The 16,565-nt window shown below is 41.1% G+C and overlaps 2 protein-coding genes and 1 non-coding gene across 7 annotated transcripts; 1 reads left to right on the top strand and 2 right to left on the bottom strand.

Moving 5' to 3' along the window:
- Positions 1-767: 767 nt before the first annotated feature.
- Positions 768-8,520, bottom strand: CG1835 (uncharacterized protein). 2 transcript variants are annotated; one of them, NM_167709.3, is made up of 3 exons: positions 8,449-8,520; positions 1,007-1,330; positions 768-942 (listed from the first exon to the last, which is right to left on the bottom strand). In NM_167709.3, the coding sequence occupies exons 2-3, from the start codon at positions 1,293-1,295 to the stop codon at positions 869-871; spliced, it is 363 nt and encodes a 120-aa protein (NP_728356.2). In that variant the 5' UTR covers positions 1,296-1,330; positions 8,449-8,520; the 3' UTR covers positions 768-868. The 2 variants fall into 2 exon arrangements, with proteins under 2 accessions (NP_728356.2, NP_608404.1); NM_134560.3 differs by lacking the exon at positions 8,449-8,520 and adding an exon at positions 1,946-2,109.
- A 491-nt stretch (positions 8,521-9,011) lies between these two features.
- On the bottom strand, positions 9,012-13,315 carry Cyp6v1 (Cytochrome P450 6v1). Of its 3 annotated transcripts, NM_001298570.1 has the most exons (4): positions 13,135-13,315; positions 11,557-12,908; positions 9,794-10,612; positions 9,012-9,459 (listed from the first exon to the last, which is right to left on the bottom strand). In NM_001298570.1, exons 2-4 carry the CDS (start codon positions 12,022-12,024, stop codon positions 9,184-9,186), a joined length of 1,563 nt encoding a protein of 520 aa, NP_001285499.1. In that variant the 5' UTR covers positions 12,025-12,908; positions 13,135-13,315; the 3' UTR covers positions 9,012-9,183. The 3 variants fall into 3 exon arrangements, with proteins under 3 accessions (NP_001285499.1, NP_608403.1, NP_001285500.1); NM_134559.3 differs by having other exon boundaries at positions 9,045-9,459; positions 11,557-13,315; NM_001298571.1 differs by lacking the exon at positions 13,135-13,315 and having other exon boundaries at positions 9,045-9,459; positions 11,557-12,850.
- asRNA:CR45466 (antisense RNA:CR45466) lies at positions 12,759-13,546 on the top strand. 2 transcript variants are annotated; one of them, NR_123968.1, is made up of 1 exon: positions 12,759-13,546. The 2 variants fall into 2 exon arrangements; NR_123969.1 differs by having other exon boundaries at positions 12,889-13,297.
- Positions 13,547-16,565: the final 3,019 nt, after the last annotated feature.

Here is a 16,565-nt window from a genome sequence, read left to right as displayed (position 1 = left end):
TATTTGGATTTATATCTACAGACTTAAGTAAAATTACACGCATTTCCTTGCCTTAAAACCATCTCTTCTGCTTATGCCAGCTATTTATTTTCCCGCTCGGTTATGGCCCAAGCACTGGGCACCGGTGTTCTTAGGGTCTTGCATCAGAGTCACCTGAAGGGAATAGACAGGATTGATCAATATAAGCTTTCTTCTGATTTCGAAACTAAGTTCCAGTCTCGATCCTGACTTGTAGCATTGGCGGACCCCATTACATGACTCTCTTTTAAATGTGACTTTTCGGAAAAGCGAACTAAATCTTATAAATATTATTTATACCATTTCTAGAAGATATATTTTTGGATAAATCTAATAAAAAAAACACACACTTTTTAAGGAAAAATATATTTGGATATATATCTACAGACTTAAGTAAAATTACACGCATTTACACGCATTTCCTTGCCTTAAAACCATCTCTTCTGCTTATGCCAGCTATTTATTTTCCCGCTCGGTTATGGCCCAAGCACTGGGCACCGGTGTTCTTAGGGTCTTGCATCAGAGTCACCTGAAGGGAATAGACAGGATTGATCAATATAAGCTTTCTTCTGATTTCGAAACTAAGTTCCAGTCTCGATCCTGACTTGTAGCATTGGCGGACCCCATTACATGACTCTCTTTTAAATGTGACTTTTCGGAAAAGCGAACTAAATCTTATAAATATTATTTATACCATTTCTAGAAGATATATTTTTGGATAAATCTAATAAAAAAAACACACACTTTTTAAGGAAAAATATATTTGGATATATATCTACAGACTTAAGTAAAATTACACGCATTTACACGCATTTCCTTGCCTTAAAACCATCTCTTCTGCTTATGCCAGCTATTTATTTTCCCGCTCGGTTATGGCCCAAGCACTGGGCACCGGTGTTCTTAGGGGTCTTGCATCAGAGTCACCTGAAGGGATTAGACAGGATTGATCAACATAAGCTTTCTTCTGATTTCGAAACTAAGTTCCTACCGATTTTTCCTCGCATCATGGGCTTCCTCAAAGGCAAGCTCCTTAGCCGGGCATTTTTATATAGCTTTCGGGCACTTTTGGCCAATTCGTTCATAGACTTTTCGTATCGAATGAATGCGGTTTTCACCTCGTTCCTCGCGGAATCTGTCGAATTTCGACGGAGCAGACTAACGGCTGTTGGAAGGCGGTCGCCCGCTTGGGGGCCACGCCCCCATTCGACTGTTGTCTCTACTGCCTTCTTTTCGGAGACATCAGACTTCCGATTCCTTTGGGCGGACAAGGACTGCATGGCCAGTAAATGTCGCCTAGTGCCATAGAAACACACTGAAAAAAAAAAAAAACGAAAACCGTTTCAGATTGAAAGGTGAAATATATAAAACTCTGTGCCTGTATCAAGCCAACAATAAATAATGGAATACAATGCACTTAAGAAGTGAAATCATGTTCTATACTCGTACAACATTGCACAGCTTAGTAACATTTCATGAGTTCACTAAATCTGCAATACTTTTGTGGATATAAGCCATTAACTGGGTAATCATACCAAATACCTAATCATTATCTATCAGAACGCATTATTAAATTATTTGTTCTAGTTGTAAAAGTGCATTTAATTAAATATATGTACATATGTACATAGTTGAGACGGTGTGGAATGCATTCTTGTATGAAATTTAAATTGTCACCAGATGTCGTTCTTTTCGTTCCTTCTTGTTTTCATATGAATATAATATTACTTATATTTTAACTTTGTCTGCTAAACGCAGAAAAATTTCCAATAAAAATGGAATATTCAAATGCCTGATGGGCTTGTCTTGTCTTTCAACTATAGTAAACGTATTACTTTCGTTTAATCTTCGATTGCGTTATCTTTCGCTAAAGATAATATTGCATTCAAGCCATTCGCGAAATCCTTAAGTGAATCGTTGAAAAACTTACATTGCTGCACACAGGGCGTTATATAGATCAAACACTTGCTTAATTTATTTCGGGGCTGCATCGTTTACTTGCAATAATTTGAAATCAAAATTGTTAAACAAATACTATGTAGCTGACTGTAATTTTGTAAGATTTCTGATCTTACTCGACTGGAGAAGAAAAACACAATGAAGTTTGCTTAATAAATTGAACTAGTTGAACTGGCCCAAAAATCAAGGCATACTGCGATGAAAAAATTGATGTACATCATTTTGAAATTAGAAAAAAAGCAAACACATTTAAAATTAAAAATTAGTAACATAATAGTTTAATAACAATTAATACGGATAAATAATAAGGAAGAAATTATTGAAAATTCCCTTGCACGATTAAAATTTGTAAAATATACATATGTAGTACTTCTATAGAGATGCCATTTTGGGGAAAGAATTTGGTTGGGCCTAGTTCCACGTTGGGAATCCCCTCGAAACGACCACTAAGCTAGTCGAGGACCTTCCCTATATATATATGTATGTATAAATGGCTGGAATGGATGAAAATGTGCCACTAGCCTAAAATGGAAACATCTCACTCAAGTGATCCCGGACTGCGAATCCAATTTACGGGGTCTAGTGCCGTTTGACACAGCTCTCGATGACCTTGCACGGGGTGTGGATATGGGGAACAACCCCTAAAATCGGCCCCGGGGCCATATAATTAGTGTAATTACCTCAACAGCCTACTAAATTCGAGAAAAATGCAAACAAAAATTAAGAAATCACAACATTTATATCCCCCTGTCAACGAGCCCCGTTCGCCCGTTCGATTCCGTGTGTGATTCTAGGACAAAAGAGTCCTTTGGTCCTTCGGCATATAGAGTCCCTTGTGCGCCGGGACCAAACAATTGATGCCGTCTAATGACAGGGTGGATTGCAGTTTTTCGTTTTCGTTTTTCGTTTTAATTTCAGTGCCAACTTCTGTTCGCTCTTCCCCCCAAAGAGAAACTAAAATTGTTTAAAGTCCGCTTTGCAACTTTGCAGTTGCATTGTCAGGACCTCCGGATCGTCTGGTTATAAATTACGTTTGGCGGGCAACTTCCTTTCGGCATGCCGGTTTCTATTTCTGTTCCACCCTTTGGTGTCCTGATGATTGGCAAAAAAAAAAAGCAAGAAGCGAGCCAAGGATGCATACGAAACGCAGTCATTAGTGCCGTGGTCAATGCAAAAATGCCAATCACGCCGATGTACAAATGTCCTGCCATGTCCTTTCGCCCAGTTTACACGGAATCCAGGGAGTCAAAGAAAATATTTTGGCTCGGGCATAATTAACGCCTAATGAAAATATTTTGAGTCGGCAACTCTTTGAAGTCGGCGGAACACACACATGAAAACTAAACTACAAAGTGTAACTGGAAAATTCTGCGAAAACAGAAAGGAATCGCTAATCATGCCGGCAGATAAAAACAAGTGGGAGTGTCATATGTGACCCGTTATTTTTTCTATTTATTAAATTATAAGTAAGTATTATTATATTACATGCTGAAATGTTTTTGAAATTTGCCATCAATTTTACGATTTATTTCAAGGCGCTACTTGTACTTAATTTGTTGATGGCATATTCATAACTAGTCAACTAGAGTAAACCAAAAGAACCGTAAAATATGAAAATTATTATCAAAACCTTTCAGATACTTTTAAATATGACTGCCTAAAAAAAAACGATTTATCTTTGGGCTGCAGCCCTCACTAAGTTGGTCATTACACGAATAAGTAGCATCGAAAACAAGCCACCCAAGATGGGATGAGAAGAAAAGTCAGCGGGAATGAGATACGTGGTACATAGTACAGATGGAGGGTTTTCGCTGGGCGGTGTCGACATTGTCATCAACACATAACTGTCAACTTTTACTATTGTTCCAGGGGGTTGCTCCTCGAGATTTGTAGACGCGGTGGTTAAATTGAAGCCCAGAAGCAGTGGAAACAGTGGCGGAAAGGGAGGGTTTTCGACCCAACGGCAAATGACCCAAAACTGAGAGACATCATCATTAGGGCATCTGAATGGGCAAAAACCAGGCAACAACCATGAATATCCGTGAAAAATCATCATCAGCAGTGAAATGCATACAAAATGAAATTGAGCAATGTTATGTTTGTGTGTATAGGTTACGAATATATGTATATAATGTATATTCCCATGGCCGACTGACATATTTTATGCATTTGGCATTTTGGCTGAAGTGGCGGAATCAAAGCGATTGTTCGCAGGGCAAATAACAAACATAAATAAGTAAATGGAATGCTGCATAATTTATGCATTTAATGTAAACAGACAATTTGGCGCAGCTTTTTGAGCAGTAGTAGAGTAGTAGAGCCCCAAGACATGTAACAAGGATATAAGGCTTCGAGGGTCGTTCGAGGAGTTCGAAACGAAATCATTCAGATTTCCTTAAACGGACCAACGCCCACGCCAAATGGTTAATAAAGGCTTGAAAACAAAAAACATATTAAGTAGTTTAAGTTTATGAGTGCACATCTGAAATTTTATTTGACTTAAATATATTTAAATATATTGAAACTTCAGAAACGTATTGAAAGCGGTTCGACGAGTCTGACATTTAATTTATTAATAATATATGATCAATATGATATATAAAGTATATTAAAATCCGATATAACTTATTATTCTACGTGTAGTAGTGCGGTAGATGAAAACTTTAACGCCTCCCCTCGCTAGTCCGCATCCAAAGATGATTTTTGCTGACAGCCGACAGTCAGCGCCGTGTCAGAAATCAGAGGCCCAAAAAAAGCACCCAACACAACAAACGAATGGAATAAAGAAATGCGAACAAGGTCCTGGGGTGGAGTATGAAAAGTATAAAAAATATACAAGCCCAGGACGCAGGACGATGAGAGCCCAGGGAACTGGGAAGTGGAAACTGGGAACTGGGAACAGGGAACAGGAGGGGAAAGACACTTGATGAGCAAATCAGGGCCATGGTTCATTGATGTAGCAAATTGGAACTTCCTCTGGGAGCTGCGATGAAAATAATGATGAAGACGAACATGAGGATGAGGATGAGGACAAGGATGGCGAGTCCTCGAGGAAAACCCAAACCCAACCCAAGAAGCGCCAGGTAAAAAGAGCCAAAGAGCCAAGGCGTAAGTATTCGAGAGATACGCATGGTAATGTAACTGATAAACGAAGCGTAGAGAAGTGAGCCTGCTTCTTGGGTTACATGACATTCCATTATCCATTTCCATGATCCATATGGCCATCCCCTTCGAATTAAGATGCGAATCGGAAAATCGGGAAATCTGGAAGGCACACAAGTTGCCGCATTCATTCATAAATATCTGTCGCATCTTTTGTGCATCCCATGGACTGCGTCTGAGTTAGAGTTTGTTTACCGCACAGATACACAAATCGAGTTACAGATTGTGCGAAATGTGCGAAACGATCCGCCAGATGAGCTCGTAAAACGGATTCCGGCCACTTGTAAGGGATATACAGGGAAACAGAACATCAAAGCATCGTATTTATGTACATACATATATCGTAAATGAACCGAACTTTGTTGCAAATACAGAAAGTTATGGGCTTATAATAAGACTCATTACAAATTATTCTGTAATCGCATGAATAAGAATTTCAAAAAGTGTCCCATAATTACTGAACTAAGTTTAAAACGTGCATATATATTATTAAAGATGGTTCTCTATTCCAATAAAAACTTGAAAACACAAGTGGATGACTAATTAAAAGTGTACTTTTTCCCATATATTCGGAAAATACCTTAAATAGAGTCATAAACAATGAACCCTCATTAATAATCATAATTCCGTTGGCGCTTAAAATTTGTTTGACAGTCTTAATTGGTTTTGTCTTCGCAGATCGATGAGGATGAGGATCGTCGGGATCGATGCCAACTGGTGAATGGTGCGTGGTGAATGGTGAATGTGAATGGTTAATGGACAATGGTTAACGGCTAATGGCAACTTCCGCCCGAGCGACTGGACATGTGCATCCAGTGTCTTCTCCCTTTTTTGAGCGAGTAATTTGGGCTCATTAAAATGGTTCCGAAGTGTCATTCCCGAAGAGGGCCAACTCCGCGACATGTGGGAAATGAGCTATAAAAAAAAACCTATACTTATATGTACATATATGTACATACATGTGCAGGGGCCAGGAAATCGAGAGACAATAGAATTGCGGCGGTAATTGTTGGCGTTGGTCATGGTGAACCGTAACAACAGCAACTGTCAGAGGGATCCGTCCAAAAAACCGAAAAAGTTAGGGAATGGGAGCCGACAAGTGCAGGGCCAAAAAAAGACACGTGCGTGGGAGTAGGGGCTCTAATTGGGTCCAAAACTACGAACTGCATTGGAAAAAATGCACTACCGATGTTTTCAGTTATATACGGTTACTTCAGACCTTTTACATTGCCAAGGCAAGTAGCTAAAATTTTGTTTTAGAAATATCCAACTTTTGCGATTAAGTATAAGCTTTTAAGCATCATAAGTTTAGTCAAGGAATCAAATTATTTTATCCATAATCGGCATTCGACCACCTCCAACTATTTACTTGATTATTTTTTATGATTGTTACCCATTCAATTCCATTTAATGTGTCTCTTTTTGAAAGTTGCCACTCAATACAGGTTTCTTTCGGTGCAGAACAACATCTGGGATGTCGGTTCACCCTTTCGGGAACGCACTGTTTGTTGTTCCTGGGATGTTTGCGTAGGTTTATGTAAATTAGCCCAGGTCGATGGGTCAGCGGAAGGTCGAGGGCGCAAATGATTCCCAGAAGGCAACAGCAACAGCAACTGCAACTGCAACTGCTGAAGGAGGCTGAGTGCAACTCTTTCCCCTTTCATTCACTCGACGCGAAAAGTAAATGTTGAGTCCAAATCGTACACTGCGCAAAAAAGTTTATTTCAAATATACCAACTTAATTACTCGAAAGATGCACACAGACACTAATCTTGTATATATACAAGAGAATTTTTGGCATCATATTTTCAAAACGCCTTAAGTAAAACGCTAAACATATACTGCCACTTTGAATGCATACACTGAACTTAGAACTTCAATGAGTGGCTAAATTAAAAAAAAATAATCTTAAATTTAAATACAAGCCATCAGTACGTTTATCACAATTCTTATCGCAACCGCAACTCTATTAAGCACAATAGTTCTTATCTTACATATCCGCACTTAACGTAACTAACTTATTTACTTTCCATAACAACACATATTTTTCCACGGTGTAGCTTGCTGCAATATTTGCTCTCGGAACTTTATGACATTACATTTTACAGGAGGCTGTAATAAAACCCTTTTAGCGGCGTGCGCGTAAGGACCAAATACAAGAAAGGCAGGCGGCTCGATGCCAAAGGATCTGATCGGAAAAACGGAAAACAGACCACCCCGACGAGCCGGCCACTGTTGATTTTTCGCGGTCTAATAAAAACTGACCAGCACAGTGGAAAAACGAGCGGGTTGGGTTTTCCCCTCAAAGAGTTGCGCACGCACTTTTCCGAGGAAATCACAAAAACCCTTCGGTTTTCCGCTTGTTTTCCATCCTTTGGGTGTGAGCATTTGCATAACGCCGCCAACGTCGATGTCGGCTTGTTATATAGAAAGAAAAAACATTAAAGAAGAATTAAGTACACGGAAAAAGTAAGCTCGGCCTTTTTGTAATTTTTAACACGACTTTTAGTTAATAAAATATTACTATTTAATATAATAGTTATAGTTTTTAATATTGGAAACTAAGCGATTTCAAATTATTACATATATTATATATTACACTATATTTGTATTTGTATATAATTTATTTTCACAACTCTTAGTATTTAGTTTTAACTATTATTTTCTTGTAGTGTACAAATCAAAGTTGATGCTTGATGCATTCCCTGTAATCGAATGACAGCTGTCAACTGTTTCATTTTCATCGGGGCCAGACAAGCACTGATTACCCAATTCCGACGCTTCGATTTATGGTAATTTTAATTGACCACAAATTAGCTATTCGCAACCGGTTTTCGCACGAAGATCGAAAGATCGAATGTGAGGTTTGAACTTTAAGCTTTGCGGGGGGGATCAGCAACTGATTGAACCACATTTGTTTCTTATATTCCTAGTTTAGCACTATGATTTAGTATTATTTTCACTATTTATTTCCTTGATCAGAGCGATATTGAATGGTGAATGGTTTAAAACATAATGTTCGGGTCACCAATTTGTATTAAACTTAGATTGTTATGTACGAAGACAGGTTTCTTCACATCTTTTCAAACATTACATTCTACAATCCACTCAAAGTTTGATTGCTGTATGTTAACGGTTCGAAAACTTTAGCTCGGGGTCACCTTTTTTTTTTAAATCGGTTAAAACTTATAAAGGGCTACTATTATATTGGGACTTGTTTAAAGTGCCAGTCAACTAAACGATGTTACGTGCAACTTATTGAGCACTTTTGCGGTCCACTCTAATCCACTAGAACTCTAGACGCCCAGAAACCTGAACTTTGCTTCCGAAGCTCTCCAGTGTGCGATGGCAGTGACGTAGGCGGCCAGCCCATCGAATCTGAGACCGAAATACGAAACTGAATCCGAATCAGAATAGAAGCGATCAGGCCACCGGGCAAAGGCCTCCGAGACCCGGCTGACTGATAAGTTATCAGCAATACGAAACGAAACGAAACGGAACGCAATGGACCCTCCCCCGTCGACCCCCTGCCAATAAATATAAATTCGAGTTCGCTGAGGTGGCATGTGGAGAAAATCGGGACCATAAAAAATAAAAGCAAGATCGGGGGCACTGCTCCCTCTCAATGGAGTCCGATGATCCTCCACTATTCCCCCACAACACCTTTGGAATAATGGCGAACGAGATGAGAGCGATATTAACCCATGAAATGAGGTTAATATGATGCATATGGAGCATTTTTAAATTCGAGTGGGAGGAGAAAATACTTTTGAGAATAATTTGCAAATTTTTTTCTACTGCTAATATCTCTAAAGAGAATTCATAGTACTGCACACACCTTATAATAATAAATAGCTCTATGTACTTCTAAAATTCGCAAATAGATCATAAAACAAGCCAGCTGTATTAATGATTAGAAAAAAAAGATCGTAGCAAAGTTTATTTGAGGCATGCCGAAATATTTACAAAAACAATGACGATGGGGCTCTGCTCCCGCCCTTCAGGAACCCATAGCGTAATGCTGCTGATATTGGATGGGATCGGCGGCTATAAGCAGTCGACCTTGAGGTATATGCGTTGCTCACTGGCTAGCAGCGCGAACTTGGCGTCGAATTGAATCCGCTCCACGGTGCGGTCGCAAATCTCGACGCGATGTTGGTGCAAGAAGTAAACGAGGCCCAGCTTTATCTGCAGCAGTCCGATTTGCATCCCGATGCAATTGCGCGGCCCCGCCCCAAAGGGCATGTAGGACATGGGCGCCTGCAGCGCCTTGTTCGCCGCACTAAAGCGCTCCGGGTCGAATCGGTCCGGGTCCGGCCAGTACTGCAAAGGAAATAGCCCAATGAATAACGCTCTTCTAGACAGAAATATTACTTTAACTACTCTTTATGATTAAACATAAATCATTCCCCCAATTTGTTCATGTTAAATATCCGATACAAGTTAAAAGCTTCTTTGGTATAAGGATATGTTTCATGCATATTATGCATAGAAATAGGAACTCGTTAGGAACTAATACAGATACTTGTCTGTTCGATATCAGAATGCCCGAAACTTTCCTAGCTCGATCGCTCTATGAATCAAACTACTGATTGAGCTGAACAACACTTGCAGTTTTGCAGTTATGGGAATGTGTTAAATGCAACTGCGCACTCACCTTAGGATCGTGATGTATGGCCAGATTGGATATGAACACGGGCATCCCACGGCGGGTGTAGCACTCGGCGTGTGGCCTCAGCGAGTAGAAGCGCTTCTTGTTAATCGGCGTGCACTCGCGCTCCAAGAGTGGCACAATTGGATACTTGCGCAGAGTCTCCTCCACGACCATGTCGAGAAACTCCATGCGGGCGACGGCCTCGTAGGTGAGCCTCCCATTGGGATTGCTGGCGAAAGCCTCACGTATTTCGCGGCGCAGGCGCGACTGCATCAGGGGTTGTTTGGCCAACTCGTAGAGGGCGAAGGACATGCTCGCCGAGCAGGTCTCAATGCCGGCCACCTCAAAGGATGCCGCCTGAGCGGCCAAGAAGTCCCGATGGTGCGTGAAGTGCGACTTGTCCTGCTGCAGATCCGCCTCCTTCTTGAGCGTCAGCAGCATCTCGATGAGATCGTTGCGCAGATCACCGCCACGCTCCCGCTCCTCGATCACCAGCTGGATGACTCGGCGCAGGAATTCCGCATGCGGCTCCGTGAAAAGTTTGGGCCGCAGCAGCGGCACCAGTTTTGGCAGGTAAAAGATCACAAACAAGTCGATTATTCGACGCACATTCGGCCGAAACAGGTCCTGACAATGTGAGCCGATCTCCGATTGCGTGTTCCTCAGGCTGTACGATCTCAGTCCGAATGCGATGCTGGCTATCATGTCGGTGTTGTACAGATCACACACGTCCTTGATGCTCACAATCGCCCCTCGCTCCGCGTCGCCGCGTCTAAGATCTCGAGTCAGACGCTTCAGATACCACTCCAAGTCGCAGCCGATCTACGGAGATATAGAACATCCCACAAGGAGCACAGAGCAAACGGATTGTTAATCAATAAATAGGTATCCAAATGTTGCTGCTAGAGCTAATCAGTGTTTCATTAAGTGTTTGTTTCATTAGTGCCTCGATGTGATTCTTGATATTTGCATAACAGATATACAACAGAAAAACCTTAGAGACTTGTCAACCGTTTGGACATGAGTTTCAGCTTTGTCATGGGAATTTGCATTATCACAATGATTAGTAAATTCGATTTGTTTTACTGAAACGCACACAGTTTGTGATTTCTTAGCATTAATTTGCATAGAACTTTTGGTTCGACTAGGCAACAAACTAAGCAGAGGAGAGCTAAAGTCTTGAGCTATAAACGTTATGGTTTTTTTTTCGTAGTAATGCCGTAGTTGGTGGTGACCTTTGATAAGATACAACAAGTCAGTAACAATAAACAGGTTCGATTTGATAAGCCCCAGATAGCAACATGGCCCGTTAGAGAGGTTCTTTTATCATTAATAATCAATAATATAAGATATGCCATTTCGTAACTCATTGATCAAAATTGGAAACATTACAATCAGAAGAGGAAATTTAATGGAACCTAAAAAATTGAATTTAATAATTTTACCCAGTAGCTTGGTGTAAGTGCCGCACCTCGAAATATTAAAATATAGCTATGATCCAAAACGATATGCCGGCGAAACACTTCGATTGTAAGGGAATGGAATTCGATTTGAATAACAGGCAGTTCCTATCTTTAAATGGAATCGGTGTAATTACAAGTCAAACCAGAGTAAAATAGTATTGTTGGTTATTTTTTTCTTCAATCGGGCCCCGCGATTAAGCGTGGAAATGTGTGTTGTGTTGGTCGGTGTAAGAGTTCCGAACGTGTGTCGTGGACCTGGGAGCGGGAGTTTGCAACTTGGACCCGGCTGGTTGAGTGACTCACCTCCTCCATCAGCGAGAACATCTGTTTCAGCTTGGCGCCAGCGAAGGCTGGTGCTAAACGGGTGCGGATCTCGCGCCATTCGGGTTGTTTGGCCAAAAATAGCGATAAGGCGCCCATTTTATCGCTGCGCCCGTCGCACTTGGCGAATCGGTTGGAGAAGCTGACGAAATCCTCAACCAGAACGGTGCGGACCAGCTGGAGATCGCGGATAAGCAGGGCTGGCTGGTGGAACAGATAGATACCCACGACGGGCTCGTTGCGAAACCGCTCGTCGAAGTAGAAGCGGCGCAACTGGAGAGCAAAGGACTCCTCCAGTCGGAGCACCCGGCTCAGGTTGCCCAGCAGGTGGGTCGGCTGGACGAACTTCACCCGCCGGCGCTGCCAGTAGACGTAGGTGCGCCGGGACCAGATGAACACGCCCGTCAGGATCGTCACTATCGCCAGCAGGATGTTCGTGGAGTACACCATCTCGCACTCGGGATCCGCAGTCAGGTCCAGCGGTGGCTGAATCGTGGAGGGATATGCGGATAGTGCCTTGGATTGACCGATCTAAGATTTCAGATTATTCCAGCAGTTGTGACCTCTTCGCTTTTGTTTTGATCGTCTGTTTGTTGTAAGACACAATGACTCCGGATATGGTATTTTTTATACGACCGTAGTTAACTTGCTATGTTTTTTAAGCTAAAGTTATTAGTTGTTCTCTGATTTCATATATATATAAAGTACTAAAGAGCTTTTAAATGTATTTATTCAGTGAAAATTCAATAGTATTTTTTTTTTTTTTTTGTAATGATGCTTCTTTGATTTCTTCGTATTTCTGATGTGTTTTTTAGTTGCACAGAGATCTTTAATTTATCCAATTCATTTCTAACTCCTGTTGGAAATCTATTTGAACTTCGCTGATTTCATTTCTCTTAAGAGCGTTCTATTTTCCCAGCAATATTTCTTCTTCGAAGATCGTCCGATAGTCTTTCTTCAAGTTTTGTTTTCAATTTATTTAGTCGGGGCTTTCGAACAATGTGGTTGACAAATTTTATTTTATCTGCGCGGTTTAATAATATTCTGCATTTTCCGTTGTTTTATGGTTGTTTCTGTTTCTGCTTTTGCTTTAGCTCTACTTTTTTCTTATCGTTTTGGCGCTCCTCCGCGTGGGGCTTTGCCGTTATTTGTTGATTCTCTTTGTCTTTGTTGTTTTTGTAGCTCCTTTGCGTTGCTCTCTTTTCCGCCAATCGTTGTAGTTGTTGTTTTGTTAGCAATCCTCAATGTCCCTTTATCGGGCTTTCTGGCTTTTCTCGGCGTCGCGTGTTTTATAAATAAATACTTAACTAATTATATCACATTTGAAACGACAACTACAAAAAAATATGTAAAAAAAATGACTAAAACAGACCACAATGAAGAATTAAATGCACAACAACGCGACGTCAACAACAAATGGAAGAGGCGAAAGAAGAAATAGCCACGCCGAACGAAAAGAAGAAGAGCACCGCGCAGAAAGACACAGAGAGAGGGATAGAAAGAGAAGTCGCAAGAGAAATGCGAAAAAACCGCGAATACAATTTACAAATAGCGAATTACAGAAAATAAGTCTAAAAATATAAATAAAATCGCTTGCTAGCTCCACCAAGCGACGCTTTTTAACTGACGCTACGTCAACGACCAAAGCCCCACGAAGGCAGCGACGTCGACAGAGCGGCGACGACGCCCCCATCAACGTATGCTGTTCTTTTGTGCTTTATTTTATTAACCGCAAGTTTGCGGGAGACAAAAGAGAGAGGGAGAGATCTTTCGGCGGGATAGTACACAGATACAGAAGAGAGCGCAAAAAGAGAGCTTTGCGAAGAATTTGAACAGTCATGTCATGAGGCACATGTTCTAGTTCGCACAGTGAAACTCATTTTAGCGAGGGGTGGTCAAATGCGGTTTCGTCCAGGTAATCGAATGCACAGCGACCCCACAGCAACTACATACATGACAAAAATCCATATTTTTTAAATTAATTTTAAAAAGTCTTAAAATAATTGAATTTGTATGTGATGCGATCAATGTGATGGTCAAATGTGATTTCGTCCAATTAATAACATCCCACAGCAATGCATCACAAAAAAATTATCTTTGGCTTAGTTCTAATGTTTAGCTGGAATATCTAATAAAACAACTGCAATTGTATGTATATTTCGTTTTATTCATACATTTAATTCCTAATTTATTGAAGTTGTGTTGTGTTTTAGTCATATTCAGAAAAACTACTAGAAATATGTATGTATATTTTTATTCAACGTGTGAGCCAGCGCTTTCGGTTTGTCCCACTGTTGGTGACAGAAAGATGCCAAAGCGCAAAGTAGACCGCAAATAAAAGTGACGATTAAAAGCGAAACTGCAAAACAACAACAATGACGTGACGCGACGGTGACCGCGAATCTTTCGATGAAAACAAAGAGAGCGAAGAGAGCGTAAATTTGTTTTTGTTAGCGGGTGCAGTACAAGACAAAGACAATGGTCACTTCTCGTTGTTAGGGCTTTTCATTCTAGCTTTTATTGTGTTCTTTTCGATTACTTATTTCTTGTCGCCTGTGATGATTTATAAATAAACGTTTTGGCTGTCCTCTGCCATTCGTTGCCTCTGCTTTTCGTTTTTTCTCTGTTACGTGCATTTGTTGTTGCGGTTCAGCTGATTTGATTTTCGCGTATTCTTCTGTTTGCAAGGGAATATCGATAACTAACGAAGGAGGCATCCCTGTGCAAAGTGGGCGCCAAATCAAAAAGCTGGCACAAAATTAAATAAATGTGGAGTATGATAGGTTTTGGTATAACTTATCTACCTGATAACTTAACAACTTTGCCGTGTTATTATTAAGTTAACTAACTAGTACTAACTACAGTTAATAAGTACTTTTATGTGTGCTTGTATCTTTTGTTTTTTATTGCTTAAAATTTATTTTATAACAAACGAAAACATCAACAAATGTTGCTTATCGGAAATTAAAACTTTGAATTTTCGTGAATCCCGAAAACAGTTTGTTGTGAGGCCAGTATTGAACTACTTTCCCCTGATTTTGGGTAAAAAAATTAAACACTACCAAACAAATTGCTGCTCGGAGGAGAAAGGAAACTCCATTTACAACAATTGACAGAAATTTGCACTTGCTGCGGATGGAAAACTTTCACGTCCACTCCTCAGTCCCCTGTTGAGCAGTTTTCCGACTTTTCCCACACGCTCAACTCCTTCTGGAAAAGTGTGCTGAAGTTACAAATGTGCAACATTTCCGGTTGTTTGTATGTCGTCTACTTTTGGGACACCGAAAACTGTTGGCCACATTGATGGCTCACATGGGGGTTAAGGGGACGCCGATTGGTATGGGGGGCGTCGTGGGGTTAAGTCTTGCTTTGATTAAATTTCACGCACGACCGCACAGAAAGGGTTTTCCGCCAACTGACAAAGGGGCGTGGCTCTGGGCGGGCGATTTCGATTTCGAGACTTTCCGGGCCTTACCTTCCGAAAATCACGCGCTGCAGTTCGATTTGCGTTTTTCCAGGGTGGGACGTACGGTGAAACCTCTGCGGATGCAACACCAGCAACCTACAGAGTGTCGGTGTAACTAACTATTCCAACTATTTTCTGTTGGACCAACTGCTGCTCAGTTATGTTTTTACAGAGCTTGAATTGCTCTTTAGGGTCTAAGGCGCCCAATGCGAGTGCTCACTGTAGCTGTGGCATCGCTCGGCGGTGTGTCAATAATCGCCGTTGCTTATGCACACAACGGCTCTGCAAACACCAGCGCACTTGTCTTAACCAACCCAAAAACCCACCCATTCCGCCCAGCGCAGCCCAGCACACCCCCCTCGTCCACCCATCAAAATCAGCTCAGCGCAAATCAAAGCCGTCTCAATCAACAAACAAACAAATAGACAGGCAAACAGTCAAACAGACAAACATACAAACATTTGCGTGCGCATTTCAAGGCGCTGGCTGCAGTGGGTTAAGCGGTGGGCGTGGCAGGTTGAAGCGATGGGAGGGTGACTGAATTTGCTTTAGCTATTAGTTTTCGGCCTGCGACCTTGTTTTCATTCCATTTGCGCTGTTTGCATTGGAGATCTTTTAATTATTGTCACGCATCCACGCCTTCGGAAAAGTAGTTTTCCCGCCCCCGATTTTCCGCTTGTGGGAGTTGCGTCAGGTGGCGTACTTTTCCGGGGATTAATCTCGATATTTAGTCTTTGGGGAAAACTCTCATTATGGCGCTCCTTGAACTTTCCCGCTTACTATAAGCTTGTGATTGAATTTGATGGGTAGTACGAAAAATGTATGAAATGATGGAAAGGTCATCATTTTACTTTGTTTGTTAATAACTATTTGCTGCCTGCATATCGCCATTTTCGTCGCAATGAGAGTAACGGGTATCTGGCAGTCGAGCTTAGCTACTTGACGTTACTGTTATATTTGGCTTTTTGTTAACAACATTTTTATGATATATTCAAAGATATGTATACGAGTTTTAAATGTACAAGAATCGTTTCAACGTTAAATATTTGCATACCATTTCCTAATTTTTTCTGCCTTTATCTTTTTGGATCATTTTCCAAATACATTTTGCACATCTATGTACATACATATGTATGTATGTATGTGCATGCACATATCCTTCGAGATTTCCCAGATATGCACATGAACGCCTCATTAGCCAAAGCAATTGCACACATCGGTGGGCTACCGTACTTGCATCAGAATCCATATCTATGAGATACACATTCCTCCACCTGCCCACATTTGACCCAAGATCCTGCACTGACCATCTCCGTGGAAACGGGGAAGGGGAGGAGCGCACACACATGGTCCAGTAATCGTAATCCCGGGGGTAATCCTCCCAGGTTTTTTTTTTTTTGATGTTGAACCGCTTTTTATGCGATATGTGGCATATAGGGAGATCGAGATAAAGTGCGCAAAATAGATGCGTAATTTGACGTTAATGTTGCGCTAATAATAATCTCGAAAAAAGGCAAGAGCAGCA

This window comes from Drosophila melanogaster, chromosome X (assembly GCF_000001215.4).
Source record: "Drosophila melanogaster chromosome X".
NCBI classification, from domain to species: domain Eukaryota; kingdom Metazoa; phylum Arthropoda; class Insecta; order Diptera; family Drosophilidae; genus Drosophila; species Drosophila melanogaster.
This window is presented reverse-complemented; position numbering and strand designations above follow the sequence as displayed.

Bases quoted from the DNA above. Each gene is read 5' to 3' on its own strand.
- Cyp6v1 (NM_001298570.1), bottom strand. From the start codon at position 12,024: ATGGTGTACTCCACGAACATCCTGCTGGCGATAGTGACGATCCTGACG. The intron at 10,613-11,556 runs GTGAGTCACTCA...ATATCTCCGTAG, and splicing joins TGTTCTCGCTGATGGAGGAG to ATCGGCTGCGACTTGGAGTG. The intron at 9,460-9,793 runs GTGAGTGCGCAG...TTTCCTTTGCAG, and splicing joins CCATACATCACGATCCTAAG to TACTGGCCGGACCCGGACCG.
- CG1835 (NM_134560.3), bottom strand. From the start codon at position 2,006: ATGCAGCCCCGAAATAAATTAAGCAAGTGTTTGATCTATATAACGCCC. The intron at 1,331-1,945 runs GTAAGTTTTTCA...TTTTTTTTTCAG, and splicing joins AACGCCCTGTGTGCAGCAAT to TGTGTTTCTATGGCACTAGG. The intron at 943-1,006 runs GTAGGAACTTAG...TAATCCCTTCAG, and splicing joins CATGATGCGAGGAAAAATCG to GTGACTCTGATGCAAGACCC.